This window comes from Oncorhynchus keta, chromosome 25 (assembly GCF_023373465.1).
Source record: "Oncorhynchus keta strain PuntledgeMale-10-30-2019 chromosome 25, Oket_V2, whole genome shotgun sequence".
NCBI classification, from domain to species: domain Eukaryota; kingdom Metazoa; phylum Chordata; class Actinopteri; order Salmoniformes; family Salmonidae; genus Oncorhynchus; species Oncorhynchus keta.
Window position 1 is genome coordinate 43,479,412 of NC_068445.1, and position 15,459 is coordinate 43,494,870.

At 46.2% G+C, this 15,459-nt stretch overlaps 1 protein-coding gene across 2 annotated transcripts in view; it reads right to left on the reverse strand.

The window, feature by feature from the left end:
• Positions 1-897: 897 nt before the first annotated feature.
• Positions 898-15,459, reverse strand: part of areg (amphiregulin) — a 16,340-nt gene continuing 1,778 nt past the window's right edge. Inside the window, exons 3-6 of one of the 2 annotated variants that reach the window (XM_052479700.1) lie at positions 12,544-12,808; positions 12,108-12,278; positions 2,926-3,032; positions 898-1,300 (exon numbers count right to left, since the gene is read on the reverse strand). In XM_052479700.1, coding sequence (XP_052335660.1) covers positions 2,936-3,032; positions 12,108-12,278; positions 12,544-12,808 — 533 coding nt within the window. In that variant the 3' untranslated portion in view covers positions 898-1,300; positions 2,926-2,935. Of the gene's footprint in view, positions 1,301-2,925; positions 3,033-12,107; positions 12,279-12,543; positions 12,812-15,459 lie in introns of both variants that reach the window. The other variant, XM_052479699.1, reaches the window with a different exon arrangement.

Sequence of the window (15,459 nt, forward strand, 5' to 3'; positions counted from 1 at the left end):
CTCTGTTTACATACCGCAGCGCGTACGTGTCTCCCAAGCACGTCTGACCTGCTTATTGTTGTAGCTCAGAATAGGCCAGTCACTCCCTCTCTCCTAACTCAAACACACATAGCTATTTGTGCTCATTAATGCGATCCATAATGGCCGTCATTCTGCCATTTAAAACAGCTCTGTCCCATGGTAACAGAGAGGTCTGCATGTGAACAGGAAAACAGAGGGAGGGAGGGAGGGAGGGAGGGAGGGAGGGAGGGAGCGAGACAAGGAGATTGATCCCAAATCAACTTATGTTTTTCTTTTCTATCTTTATGTATGAACTTAGTATTTGACCTCCTCGCGGATGATGGCATCACACATGAACTGAGTTTATGAACCATAAAGGATCAAACTATCTTGATGATTATGATGCTTCTTCTCTATCATTTCAACTTCCATAGTTTTGGTTGGCTCCAGAATGAGATAAAGGATAATGATTCATATGCCATAAAAGAGCACGGAAAGTGACCTACGCGAGATTGCTTCAATTTTCTTTGTATCTTTATGATGGTTCCAATCCTTTCATTCAACTCATGTCACTTTGTTCCAGATTCACTCCCAGGAGAATATACGAGAACTATGATGCTACGGTTTGCGGAACCTATCGGATGCTTCGGAGTGTTCCATTCCATTTTAAAATCCTACTTCGGTGATGTCATAAATAATGCATTCCATCCCTTTGTGACATCACAGAGAGAGAGAGACAAAGAGAGAGAATTAAATATTAGAACTATGTGCTGAGGTTCTTTGTCGGAGTTATTCTCTCTCTCTCCCTCTGACACTTTACTGTGTCTATGTTTGGGTACAGGACTTACCCACATACACCCACGCATGTTGGCACACACAAACACACATAAAGACATGTCTTATAACACTGAAGGACTTTATTAGTGAACCGATAGATTCCATCTATGTCCAGGATTATCAATAGCCATATCTCTCTGTTGTTCCCTCGGAGACGCATGGCAATAAATAAGCAATAACTTAGTAGTGAAATGATTGGACGGTATGCTCAACATCACGGTCCAATCACATCTAACACAACACCAGTCAAAAGAAAGCTCTGTCCTCAATAAATAAGTCAAATCAAATAAATAAACAACAAGGCAGTTCTATGTGGTTCTTCAAGACGGTTCTACGCTGGTTCTTCTACAGAACGCTCTACTGTCTGGAGTTGTAGTGATCGTTCAGTAGATCACTCCGCTGGGCAGGAGTCAGCACCGGTTCTCCTCTGGTTCTAAATTATGGTTCCAGACCTTTAAGTTCTCTAGAGTAAGAGAAGAGAGCAAATTGTCAGTATTTAGCTGTTGAATTGACCAATTGCCAGTAATAAAGAATTCCAGGAGGTTAGACAGGTATGTTAGCCAAGAGGATATACAGGAGGATAGCCAGGAGGTTAGACAGGTATGTTAGCCAGGAGGTTAGCCAGGAGGATAGACAGGTATGTTAGCCAGGGGGATATACAGGAGGTTAGCCAGGAGGTTAGACAGGTATGTTAGCCAGGAGGTTAGCCAGGAGGATAGACTGGTATGTTAGCCAGGAGGATATACAGGAGGTTAGCCAGGAGGATAGACAGGTATGTTAGCCAGGAGGATAGACAGGTATGTTAGCCAAGAGGATATACAGGAGGTTAGCCAGGAGGATAGACAGGTATGTTAGCCAGGAGGATAGACAGGAGGTTAGCCAGGAGGTTAGACAGGTATGTTAGCCAGGAGGATAGACAGGTATGTTAGCCAGGAGGATAGACAGGTATGTTAGCCAGGAGGTTATCCAGGAGGATTGACAGGTATGTTAGCCAGGAGGTTAGCCAGGAGGTTAGACAGGTATGTTAGCCAGGAGGATAGACAGGTATGTTAGCCAGGAGGTTAGCCAGGAGGTTAGACAGGTATGTTAGCCAGGAGGATAGACAGGTATGTTAGCCAGGAGGTTAGCCAGGAGGATAGACAGGAGGTTAGACAGGTATGTTAGCCAGGAGGTTAGACAGGTATGTTAGTCAGGAGATTAGACAGGTATGTTAGTCAGGAGATTAGATAGGTATGTTAGCCAGGAGGTTAGCCAGGTATGTTAGCCAGGAGGTTAGAGAGGTGTGTTAGCCAGGAGGTTAGACCGGTCTGTTAGCCAGGAGGTTAGCCAGGAGGATTAGACATGTATGTTAGCCAGGAGGTTAGCCAGGTATGTTAGCCAGGAGGTTAGACCGGTATGTTAGCCAGGAGGTTAGACCGGTATGTTAGCCAGGAGGTTAGCCAGGAGGTTAGAGAGGTGTGTTAGCCAGGAGGTTAGAGAGATGGACCAGCAACCTGAGGGTCGTCAGTTTCAATCCAAGTCTGACAGGAAAATCTGGGTTAAGAATGTGAAGGCTTTGGGACATCATGGTCCAGAGACCAGGTACCAGAGACCAGGTACCAGAGACCAGGTACCAGAGACCAGTCTGAAGCAAGACGGAGCTTTTAATTCATGTTTTCACAGACATGTAAGAGGAGAATGCTGAAAGGCCAGTTTGATTAACTGAAGGGATTTATGTGTGTGAGGTCACAGTGACTTAGACATTCATGTGTGCGAGAGCGAGAGAGCATGTGTGTGTGTGTGTGTGTGTGTGTGTGTGTGTGTGTGTGTGCGTGTGTGTGCGTGCGTGCGTGCGTGTGTGTGGTGCGTGCGTATGAGACATCACCAGTAATCCAGTCTAATACTGCATTCTTACACCTCCTCATGTGACGCAATTCACACTCCCACCCACCTACGCAAACACACACACACACACACACACACACACACACACACACACACACACACACACACACACACACACACACACACACACACACACACACACACACACACACTCGTGTGCCTGAATGCGGTTTGTTGCAGTCTTAACAGGTGTGTGTGTCTTACCTGCTGATGGTCACACCGTGATGTCACAGGGTGTGGTCTTCTGGAGCTGTTGCTTCTCACTGCTGGAGGCCAGGTAGGCAACAAGGAAGTTCTTATGTGTCCTGTAACTGGCAGACAGACACACAGAGAGAGGGGGTTTAATGGCAGACAGACACACAGAGAGAGGGAGTTTACTGGCAGACAGACACACAGAGAGAGGGGGTTTAATGGCAGACAGACACACAGAGAGAGGGGGTTTACTGGCAGACAGACGCACAGAGAGAGGGAGTTTACTGGCAGACAGACGCACAGAGAGAGGGGGTTTACTGGCAGACAGACACACAGAGAGAGGGAGTTTACTGGCAGACAGACACACAGAGAGAGGGGGTTTACTTGCAGACAGACACACAGAGAGAGGGAGTTTACTGGCAGACAGACGCACAGAGAGAGGGAGTTTACTGGCAGACAGACGCACAGAGAGAGGGAGTTTACTGGCAGACAGACGCACAGAGAGAGGGAGTTTACTGGCAGACAGACGCACAGAGAGAGGGAGTTTACTGGCAGACAGACGCACAGAGAGAGGAGTTTACTGGCAGACAGACACACAGAGAGAGGGAGTTTACTGGCAGACAGACGCACAGAGAGAGGGAGTTTACTGGCAGACAGACGCACAGAGAGAGAGAGTTTACTGGCAGACAGACGCACAGAGAGAGGGAGTTTACTGGCAGACAGACGCACAGAGAGAGGGGTTTACTGGCAGACAGACGCACAGAGAGAGGGAGTTTACTGGCAGACAGACGCACAGAGAGAGGGAGTTTACTGGCAGACAGACGCACAGAGAGAGGGAGTTTACTGGCAGACAGACGCACAGAGAGAGGGAGTTTACTGGCAGACAGATGCACAGAGAGAGGGAGTTTACTGGCAGACAGATGCACAGAGAGAGGGAGTTTACTGGCAGACAGACGCACAGAGAGAGGGAGTTTACTGGCAGACAGACGCACAGAGAGAGGGAGTTTACTGGCAGACAGACGCACAGAGAGAGGGAGTTTACTGGCAGACAGACGCACAGAGAGAGGGAGTTTACTGGCAGACAGACGCACAGAGAGAGGGAGTTTACTGGCAGACAGACGCACAGAGAGAGGGAGTTTACTGGCAGACAGACGCACAGAGAGAGGGAGTTTACTGGCAGACAGACGCACAGAGAGAGGGAGTTTACTGGCAGACAGACGCACAGAGAGAGGGAGATTACTGGCAGACAGACACACAGAGAGAGGGAGTTTACTGGCAGACAGACACACAGAGAGAAGGAGTTTACTGGCAGACAGACGCACAGAGAGAGGGAGTTTACTGGCAGACAGACACACAGAGAGAGGGAGTTTACTCCTATAGCGTGCAATCCGTTCTGCCACAAATGGAGCTTGAATTGCACAACAGCATTCAAAGAGACCAAGTCTTTCATTCAGTTAGTTTTAGATCTCAGGGAATGTGGATCACACCATGGTTTTTATTAACTAGGCAAGTCAGTTAAAGAACAAATTGTTATTTACAATGACAGTCTACCGGAGAACAGTGGGTTAATTGGCTTGCTCAGGGGTAGAACGACAGATTTTTACCTTGTCAGCTTGGGGATTCCATCTTATCAACCTTTCAGTTACTGGCCCAACACTCTAACCACTAGGCTGCCTGCCACCCCAGCCAACATGGGCTGGTTTCACATCCACTACACTACCACAGCATCCAAGCAGGATTCAGAAATCAATTCCACTACACTACCACAGCATCCAAGCAGGATTCAGAAATCAATTCCACTACACTACCACAGCATCCAAGCAGGATTCAGAAATCAATTCCACTACACTACCACAGCATCCAAGCAGGATTCAGAAATCAATTCCACTACACTACCACAGCATCCAAGCAGGATTCAGAAATCAATTCCACTACACTACCACAGCATCCTAGCAGGATTCAGAAATCAATTCCACTACACTACCACAGCATCCAAGCAGGATGCTGGTCCTTCTGTAGCTCAGTTGGTAGAGCATGGCGCTTGTAACGCCAGGGTAGTGGGTTCGATTCCCGGGACCACCCATACGTAGAATGTATGCACACATGACTGTAAGTCGCTTTGGATCGCGTCTGCTAAATGGCATATATTATTCAGAAATCAATTCCACGAACTGGAGTTTCTTTTTCACACAGATTTAGAGTCCAGTATTCCAGCACGACACAGTTGAATGTAAAATCGATTCAGATGAACATGGGCTCATTATTACCCATGTTTAGCTTACATTAACTGTATATATTTTTTGTTTGTCTAATACAATAGGTTTCTACTGTATATGGCTCTGCTTTTACTCATGTCTTTAGCTACATTGTCAAAAAGCAATTAGTCTCATAGGTAACAACATAACGTACATTAAGAAAGTTCAATCAGTAAAAGCTGGTCTGAATGAATTGTCACTTGTCATTAATCTCGTAAACTCATATAATTCACATCGTTTCCTATCTCACTCATAATGTTATCTCATCAGTATAAATGTTACCTCATCAGCATAATGTTACCTCATCAGCATAATGTTATCTCATCGGTATAAATGTTATCTCATCAGCATAATGTTATCTCATCAGCATAATGTTACCTCATCAGTATAAATGTTACCTCATCAGTATAAATGTTACCTCATCAGCATAATGTTACCTCATCAGCATAATGTTACCTCAGCAGCATAATGTTACCGCATCAGTATAATGTTACCTCATCAGCATAATGTTACCTCATCAGCATAATGTTATCTCATCAGCATAATGTTACCTCATCAGTATAAATGTTACCTCATCAGTATAAATGTTACCTCATCAGCATAATGTTACCTCATCAGTATAAATGTTACCTCATCAGCATAATGTTACCTCATCAGTATAAATGTTACCTCATCAGTATAAATGTTACCTCATCAGCATATTGTTACCTCATCAGCATAGCAGGTATCTATGGTAGTGTCTATAATGTTACCTCATCAGCATAATGTTACCTCATCAGCATAATGTTACCTCATCAGCATAGCAGGTATCAGGTATCTGAACGGGGCAAGACAAAATATTTAAGTGACTTTGAACGGAGTATGGTAGTAGGTGCCAGGTGCACCGGTTTGGGTCAAGAACTGCAATGCTGCTGACCACTGCCCCTCTCCTATCTGAACCAGACCACTGCCCCTCTCCTATCTGAACCAGACCACTGCCCCTCTCCTATCTAAACCAGACCACTGCCCCTCTCCTATCTGAACCAGACCACTGCTCTCTGCTATCTGAACCAGACCACTGCCCCTCTCCTATCTGAACCAGACCACTGCTCTCTGCTATCTGAACCAGACCACTGCTCTCTGCTATCTGAACCAGACCACTGCCCCTCTCCTATCTGAACCAGACCACTGCCCCTCTCCTATCTGAACCAGACCACTGCCCCTCTCCTTTCTGAACCAGACCACTGCCCCTCTCCTATCTGAACCAGACCACTGCCCCTCTCCTATCTGAACCAGACCACTGCCCCTCTCCTATCTGAACCAGACCACTGCCCCTCTCCTATCTGAACCAGACCACTGCCCCTCTCCTTTCTGAACCAGACCACTGCCCCTCTCCTATCTGAACCAGACCACTGCCCCTCTCCTTTCTGAACCAGACCACTGCCCCTCTCCTATCTGAACCAGACCACTGCCCCTCTCCTATCTGAACCAGACCACTGCCCTCTGAACAGTACAAACTGCTCTCTGAACAGTAAAAACTGCTCTCTGAACAGTAAAAACTGCTCTCTGAACAGTAAAAACTGCTCTCTGAACAGTAAAAACTGCTCTCTGAACAGTACAAACTGCTCTCTGAACAGTACAAACTGCATTATGAGGAATCCCAGGCCCGTGTATTATATCTGCTCTGACTTGGACTGTTGACTTTGTCCCTCATTTAGAAGTTTCTGGTAAATTACATAACGGGTTTGCTGATTGATAAGGTGTGGAGTGTTTGTGTGTAGACCCGTGTGTGTGTGTGTGTGTGTGTGTGTGTGTGTGTGTGTAGACCCGTGTGTGTGTGTGTGTGTGTGTGTGTGTGTGTGTGTGTGTGTGTGTGTGTGTGTGTGTGTGTGTGTGTGTGTGTGTGTGTGTGTGTGTGTGTGTGTGTGTGACCCGTGTGTGTGTGTGTGTGTGTGTGTGTGTGTGTGTGTAGACCCGTGTGTGTGTGTGTGTGTGTGTGTGTGTGTGTGTGTGTCTGTGTGTGTGTGTGTGTGTGTGTAAGTGTGTGTGTGTGTGTGTGTGTGTGTGTGTGTGTGTGTGTGTGTGTGTGTGTGTGTGTGTGTGTGTGTGTGTGTGTGTGTGTGTGTGTGTGTGTGTGTGTGTGTGTGTGTGTGTGTGTGTGTGTGTGTGTGTGTGTGTGTGTGTGTGTGTGTGTGTGTGTGTGTGTGTGTGTGTGTGTGTGTGTGTGTGTGTGTGTGTGTGTGTGTGTGTGTGTGTGTGTGTGTGTGTGTGTGTGTGTGTGTGTGTGTGTGTGTGTGTGTGTGTGTGTGTGTGTGTGTGTGTGTGTGTGTGTGTGTGTCTGTGTGTGTGTGTGTGTGTGTGTGTGTGTGTGTGTGTGTGTGTGTGTGTGTGTGTGTGTGTGTGTGTGTGTGTGTGTGTGTGTGTGTGTACGTGTGCGCTCCGAGTCTCCCTTTGTGGTCCTCAGGCATCGTCTATGTCCAAGTAAATATATGATTTCTTATAGTCATAAAAGGTATTGCCTTGATATAGTCATGAGCAATATCAAGGCATGTCAGTGTGGGCGAGGGGGTGTATAAGGGTTTGTTGAGGATGTGTGCAGGGGCTTCAAGGATGCGTCACGATGAGTTAAAGGGGGGAGGGGGGGGGGGCGTTTAGGAGTGTCCGTGTCACTACCATTGTGTTAAAGGTGTGTTATGGTCCTATTCGTGTTGTGTTAACATTGGTGTTAATGTTGTGTTATGGTTGTGTTATGGTTGTATTAACATTGTGTTATGGTTGTGTTAATGTTGTGTTATGGTTGTATAAACATTGTGTTACGGTTGTGTTAATGTTGTGTTATGGTTGTATTAACGTTGTGCCATATAAACATTGTGTTACGGTTGTGTTAATGTTGTGTTATGGTTGTAATAACGTTGTGCCATATAAACAGTGCGTCACGCTGAGTTAAAGGGGGGTGTTTAGGAGTGTCCGTGTCACTACCATTGTGTTAAAGGTGTGTTATGGTGAAGACTCCCTAAATTTTATCAGCATATCGATTGCGCAACCAGGGGTGGAAAAACCTTGGATCATTGTTACTCTAACTTCCGCGACGCATATAAGGCCCTGCCCCGCCCCCCTTTCGGAAAAGCTGACCACGACTCCATTTTGTTGATCCCTGCCTACAGACAGAAACTTAAACAAGAGGCTCCCACGCTGAGGTCTGTCCAACGCTGGTACGACCAAGCTGACTCCACACTCCAAGACTGCTTCCATCACGTGGACTGGGACATGTTTCGTATTGCGTCAGATAACAATATTGACAAATATGCTGATTCGGTGTGCGAGTTCATTAGAACGTGCGTTGAAGATGTCGTTCCCATAGCAACGATTAAAACATTCCCTAACCAGAAACCGTGGATTGATGGCAGCATTCGCGTGAAACTGAAAGCGCGAACCACTGCTTTTAATCAGGGCAAGGTGTCTGGTAACATGACCGAATACAAACAGTGCAGCTATTCCCTCCACAAGGCTATCAAACAAGCTAAGCGTCAGTACAGAGACAAAGTAGAATCTCAATTCAACGGCTCAGACACAAGAGGCATGTGGCAGGGTCTACAGTCAGTCACGGACTACAGGAAGAAATCCAGCCCAGTCACGGACCAGGATGTCTTGCTCCCAGGCAGACTAAATAACTTTTTTGCCCGCCTTGAGGACAATACAGTGCCACTGACACGGCCTGCAACGAAAACATGCGGTCTCTCCTTCACTGCAGCCGAGGTGAGTAAGAGTTTTAAACGTGTTAACCCTCGCAAGGCTGCAGGCCCAGACGGCATCCCCAGCCGCGCCCTCAGAGCATGCGCAGACCAGCTGGCCGGTGTGTTTACGGACATATTCAATCAATCCCTATACCAGTCTGCTGTTCCTACATGCTTCAAGAGGGCCACCATTGTTCCTGTTCCCAAGAAAGCTAAGGTAACTGAGCTAAACGACTACCGCCCGTAGCACTCACTTCCGTCATCATGAAGTGCTTTGAGAGACTAGTCAAGGACCATATCACCTCCACCCTACCTGACACCCTAGACCCACTCCAATTTGCTTACCGCCCAAATAGGTCCACAGACGATGCAATCTCAACCACACTGCACACTGCCCTAACCCATCTGGACAAGAGGAATACCAATGTGAGAATGCTGTTCATCGACTACAGCTCGGCATTCAACACCATAGTACCCTCCAAGCTCGTCATCAAGCTCGAGACCCTGGGTCTCGACCCCGCCCTGTGCTACTGGGTACTGGACTTCCTGACGGGCCGCCCCCAGGTGGTGAGGGTAGGCAACAAAATCTCCTCCCCGCTGATCCTCAACACTGGGGCCCCACAAGGGTGCGTTCTGAGCCCTCTCCTGTACTCCCTGTTCACCCACGACTGCGTGGCCACGCACGCCTCCAACTCAATCATCAAGTTTGCGGATGACACAACAGTGGTAGGCTTGATTACCAACAACGACGAGACGGCCTACAGGGAGGAGGTGAGGGCCCTCGGAGTGTGGTGTCAGGAAAAAAACCTCACACTCAACATCAACAAAACTAAGGAGATGATTGTGGACTTCAGGAAACAGCAGAGGGAACACCCCCCTATCCACATCAATGGAACAGTAGTGGAGAGGGTAGCAAGTTTTAAGTTCCTCGGCATACACATCACAGACAAACTGAATTGGTCCACTCACACAGACAGCATCGTGAAGAAGGCGCAGCAGTGCCTCTTCAACCTCAGGAGGCTGAAGAAATTTGGCTTGTCACCAAAAGCACTCACAAACTTCTACAAATGCACAATCGAGAGCATCCTGGCGGGCTGTATCACCGCCTGGTACGGCAACTGCTCCGCCCTCAACCGTAAGGCTCTCCAGAGGGTAGTGAGGTCTGCACAACGCATCACCGGGGGCAAACTACTTGCCCTCCAGGATACCTACACCACCCGATGTTACAGGAAGGCCATAAAGATCATCAAGGACATCAACCACCCGAGCCACTGCCTGTTCACCCCGCTATCATCCAGAAGGCGAGGTCAGTACAGGTGCATCAAAGCTGGGACCGAGAGACTGAAAAACAGCTTCTATCTCAAGGCCATCAGACTGTTAAACAGCCACCACTAACATTGAGTGGCTGCTGCCAACACACTGACACTGACACTGACTCAACTCCAGCCACTTTAATAATGGGAATTGATGGGAAATTATGTAAATATATCACTAGCCACTTTAAACAATGCTACCTTATATATTGTTACTTACCCTACATTATTCATCTCATATGCATTTTACATTACATTTACATTTAAGTCATTATCCAGAGCGACTTACAAATTGGTGCATACACCTTAGGACATCATACGTATATACTGTACTCTATATCATCGACTGCATCCTTATGTAATACATGTATCACTAGCCACTTTAACTATGCCACTTTGTTTACATACTCATCTCATATGTATATACTGTACTCGATACCATCTACTGTATCTAGCCTATGCTGCTCTGTACCATCACTCATTCATATATCCTTATGTACATATTCTTTATCCCCTTACACTGTGTATAAGACAGTAGTTTTGGAATTGTTAGTTAGATTACTTGTTGGTTATTACTGCATTGTCAGAACTAGAAGCACAAGCATTTTGCTACACTCGCATTAACATCTGCTAACCATGTGTATGTGACAAATACCATTTGATTTGATTTGATTTGATTATTCGTGTTGTGTTAACATTGTGTTAATGTTGTGTTATGGTTGTATTAAAGTTGTGCCATATAAACATTGTGTTACGGTTGTGTTAATGTTGTGTTATGGTTGTATTAACGTTGTGCCATATAAACAGTGTGTTACGGTTGTGTTAACATTGTGTTATGGTTGTATTAGGTCTATACTCACTGTTTGTAGATCATGTGCAGTACGGTTCGGTTGCATTATGGTTGTGTTATGGTTATATTAACGTTGTGTTATGGTTGTATTAGGTCTATACTCACTGTCTGCAGATCAGGCTAAAGGCAGCTATCCAGGCTGTCAGCTTGCTCCTACTAACAAGGGAAGACTTCTTCCATGAGCTTTAATGGCAGTTGGCATCCAATAAATGTGGCATTACTGCCCCCTACTAGGCTGGAGTATAACTACCTTGTACTTTGCTTGAAAAAAAAAGTCAAATGAATCAACAAATACCATCTAACCGTACACTCATTTAAAACACACCACCCTACTCCACTATTTAAACCTATCTAGTCCGACCTCAGGCCAACATCCTGAAAGGACGGGACACCAACACTCAACACACCCTGTAACTCTTCTGAGGTCAAATCTCGTACACCCAAATATTTCTCAGTTCCACCACAACCTCAGCGGCTGCCAACACAACCTCAGCAGTTGCTAACACAACCTCAGCGGCTGCCAACACAACCTCAGCGGCTGCCAAAACAACCTCCGCGGCTGCCAACACAACCTCAGAGGCTGCCAACACAACCTCAGCGGTTGCCAACACAACCTCAGCAGCTTCCACCACAACCTCAGCGGCTTCGACCACAACCTCAGCGGCTGCCAACACAACCTCAGCGGCTGCCAACACAACCTCAGCGGTTGCCAACACCTCCTCAGCGGCTTCCACCACAACCTCAGCGGCTGCCAACACAACCTCAGCGGCTTCCACCACAACCTCAGTGGCTGCCAACACAACCTCCGCGGCTTCGACCACAACCTCAGTGGCTGCCAACACAACCTCTATTTTCTGCGACTTTACGTTCCATCCCGGCAGTACACTTACTCACCATTGCTGTGAACGCCAAAACAAACAAACCAAATCTTACTGAAGCATACATTATATCACTCACTATGTGCAGGTCATGAGCAGTATGGTTGGGTTGTGATATGGTTGTATTAACATTGTGTTAACGTTGTGTTAATGTTGTGTTATGGATGCATTGGGTCTATACTCACTATGTGCAGGTCATGAGCAGTATGGCGAGGCAGCTGATGCTGGAGAGGACCACAGCTATGATGACCAGGACAGTCTGAACCACCTCAGCGATGCTTCTCTCCTCCTCTTCATCCGTCCTCGTAGGTAGGAGCAGGATGCCACAGCGCTCACCGTCGTAACCCTTCTCACAGCTGCAGGGGAAAGGATAAATCAATTAATGAATCAACTAATATACCAATCAATACATCAAAACACAAGTCGGTCAGTCAGTCAACCAAACAGTTAATCAGTCAATCAATGAATCAATCTATCTGTCCAATCAATCCTTTCCATCCACACACACACACACACACACACACGTACACGCACACGCACACACACGCACGCACGCACGCACGCACGCACACACGCACCAACGCACGCACAATACTAAAAGTAGATTTGTGTCGTACTCACACACACACAGGCTCTCTCAGATCCACCATGTACTTGCAGTTTCCATGGATACAGTATGCCTGGTGGGAGGAGCTACAAGGGTCCTCTGTAACACGTCCTGAGGTCTGGTGTGTGTGGTCGGCCGTGAACTCCGACGTGTGTCCTGGTGTGTGTTCAGGGTTGAAGGCCGTGGTGTGTCTACTACTGTTCTTGTTCTTCCTCTTTCCAGGATTCCCTTTTCCTTTCGGACCCTTTATCCCCTTTCTGTTCTTACTGTGACGCACCGCTGCTGGGAAACCACAGGAGTTATTTACACCTTCTGATTATTAGAGTCATATGGAGTCATATGGAGACAGATGGAGTCATATGGAGACAGATGGAGACAGATGGAGTCATATGGAGACAGATGGAGTCATATGGAGACAGATGGAGTCATATGGAGACAGATGGAGTCATATGGAGTCATATGGAGTCATATGGAGTCATATGGAGACAGATGGATTCATATGGAGTCATATGGAGACAGATGAGATAGATGGAGTCATATGGAGACAGGTGAGACAGATGAGACAGATGGAGTCATATGGAGTCATATGGAGACAGATGGAGACAGATGGAGTCATATGGAGACAGATGGAGTCATATGGAGTCATATAGAGTCATATGGAGTCATATGGAGACAGATGACACAGATGGAATCATATGGAGACAGATGGAGACAGATGGACTCATATAGAGACAGATGGAGACAGATGGAGTCATATGGAGACAGATGGAGTCATATGGAGACAGATGGAGTCATATGGAGACAGATGGAGACAGATGGAGTCATATGGAGACAGATGGAGACAGATGGAGACAGATGGAGTCATATGGAGACAGATGGAGTCATATGGAGTCATATAGAGTCATATGGAGTCATATGGAGACAGATGACACAGATGGAATCATATGGAGACAGATGGAGACAGATGGACTCATATAGAGACAGATGGAGACAGATGGAGACAGATGGAGTCATATGGAGACAGATGGAGTCATATGGAGACAGATGGAGACAGATGGAGACAGATGGAGTCATATGGAGACAGGTGGAGTCATATGGAGACAGATTGAGTCATATGGAGTCATATGGAGACAGATGGAGTCATATGGAGTCATATGGAGACAGATGGAGTCATATGGAGTCATATGGAGACAGATGGAGTCATATGGAGACAGATGGAGTCATATGGAGACAGATGGAGTCATATGGAGACAGATGGAGACAGATGGAGTCATATGGAGACAGATGGAGTCATATGGAGACAGATTGAGTCATATGGATTCATATGGAGACAGATGGAGTCATATGGAGTCATATGGAGACAGATGGAGTCATATGGAGACAGATGGAGACAGATGGAGTCATATGGAGACAGATGGAGTCATATGGAGTCATATGGAGACAGATGGAGTCATATGGAGACAGATGGAGTCATATGGAGACAGATGGAGTCATATGGAGTCATATGGAGACAGATGGAGTCATATGGAAAGTATGCAGACCCCTTGACGATTTCCACATTTTGTTATGTTACAGCCTTACTCTAAAATGTATTAAATAGCACAACACCCCATAATGACAAAGCAAAACCCGGTTTTTAGAAGTTTTTGCTAATAAAAATAAATAAATACTGAAATATCACATTTACATAAGTATTCAAGCCCTTTACTCAGTATTGTGTTGAAGCACCTTCGGCAGTGATTACAGCCTCAAGTCTTCTTGGGTAGGACGCTACAAGCTTGGCACACCTGTATTTGGGGAGTTTCTCCCATTCTTCTCTGCAGATCATGTCAAGCTCTGTCAGGTTGGATGGGGAGTGTCGCTGCACAGCTATTTTCAGGTCTCTACAGAATTGTTTAATTTTTTTATTTAATTTTTATTTCACCTTTATTTAACCAGGTAGTCCAGTTGAGAACAAGTTCTCATTTGCAACTGCGACCTGGCCAAGATAAAGCATAGCAGTGTGAACAGACAACAACACAGAGTTACACATGGAGTAAACAATTAACAAGTCAATAACATAGTAGAAAAAAAAAAAATCTATATAAAAAAAAATCTATATAAAAATCTATATATATTGTGTGCAAAAGGCATGAAGAGGTAGGCAATAAATAGGCCATAGGAGCGAATAGTTACAATTTAGCAGATTAACACTGGAGTGATAAATGATCAGATGAAGATGTGCAGGTAGAGATACTGGTGGGCAAAAGAGCAGACAAGTAAATAAATTAAAAACAGTATGGGGATGAGGTAGGTAGGTTGGGTGGGCTATTTACTGATAGACTATGTACAGCTGCAGCTATCGGTTAGCTGCTCAGATAGCAGATGTTTAAAGTTGGTGAGGGAGATAAAAGACTCCAACTTCAGAGATTTTTGCAATTCGTTCCAGTCGCACGCAGCAGAGAACTGGAGGGAAAGGCGGCCAAATGAGGTTTTGGCTTTAGGGTTCAAGTCTGGGCTCTGGCTGGGCCACTCAAAGACATTCAGAGATTTGCCCAAAAGCCACTCCTGTGTTGTCTTGGTTGTGTGTTTAGGATCACTGTCCTGTTGGAAGGTGAACCTTATTTCCTATCTGTCCACATCGGGTGTTTGGTCACCTCCCTGACCAAGGCCCTTCTCCCCCGATTGCTCAGTTTGTCCGGGAGGCCAGCTCTTGGAAGAGTCTTGGTGGTTCCAAACTTCTTCCATTGAAGAATGATGGAGGCCACTGTGTTCTTGGAGACCTTCAATGCTGCAGACATTTTTTGGTACCCTTCCCCAGATCTGTGCCTCGACACAATCCTGTCTCGGAGCTCTACGGACAATTCCTTTGACTTCATGGCTTGGTTTTTGCTCTGCCATGCACTGTTAACCGTGGGACCTTATATAGACAGGTGTCATCATTTTGTAAT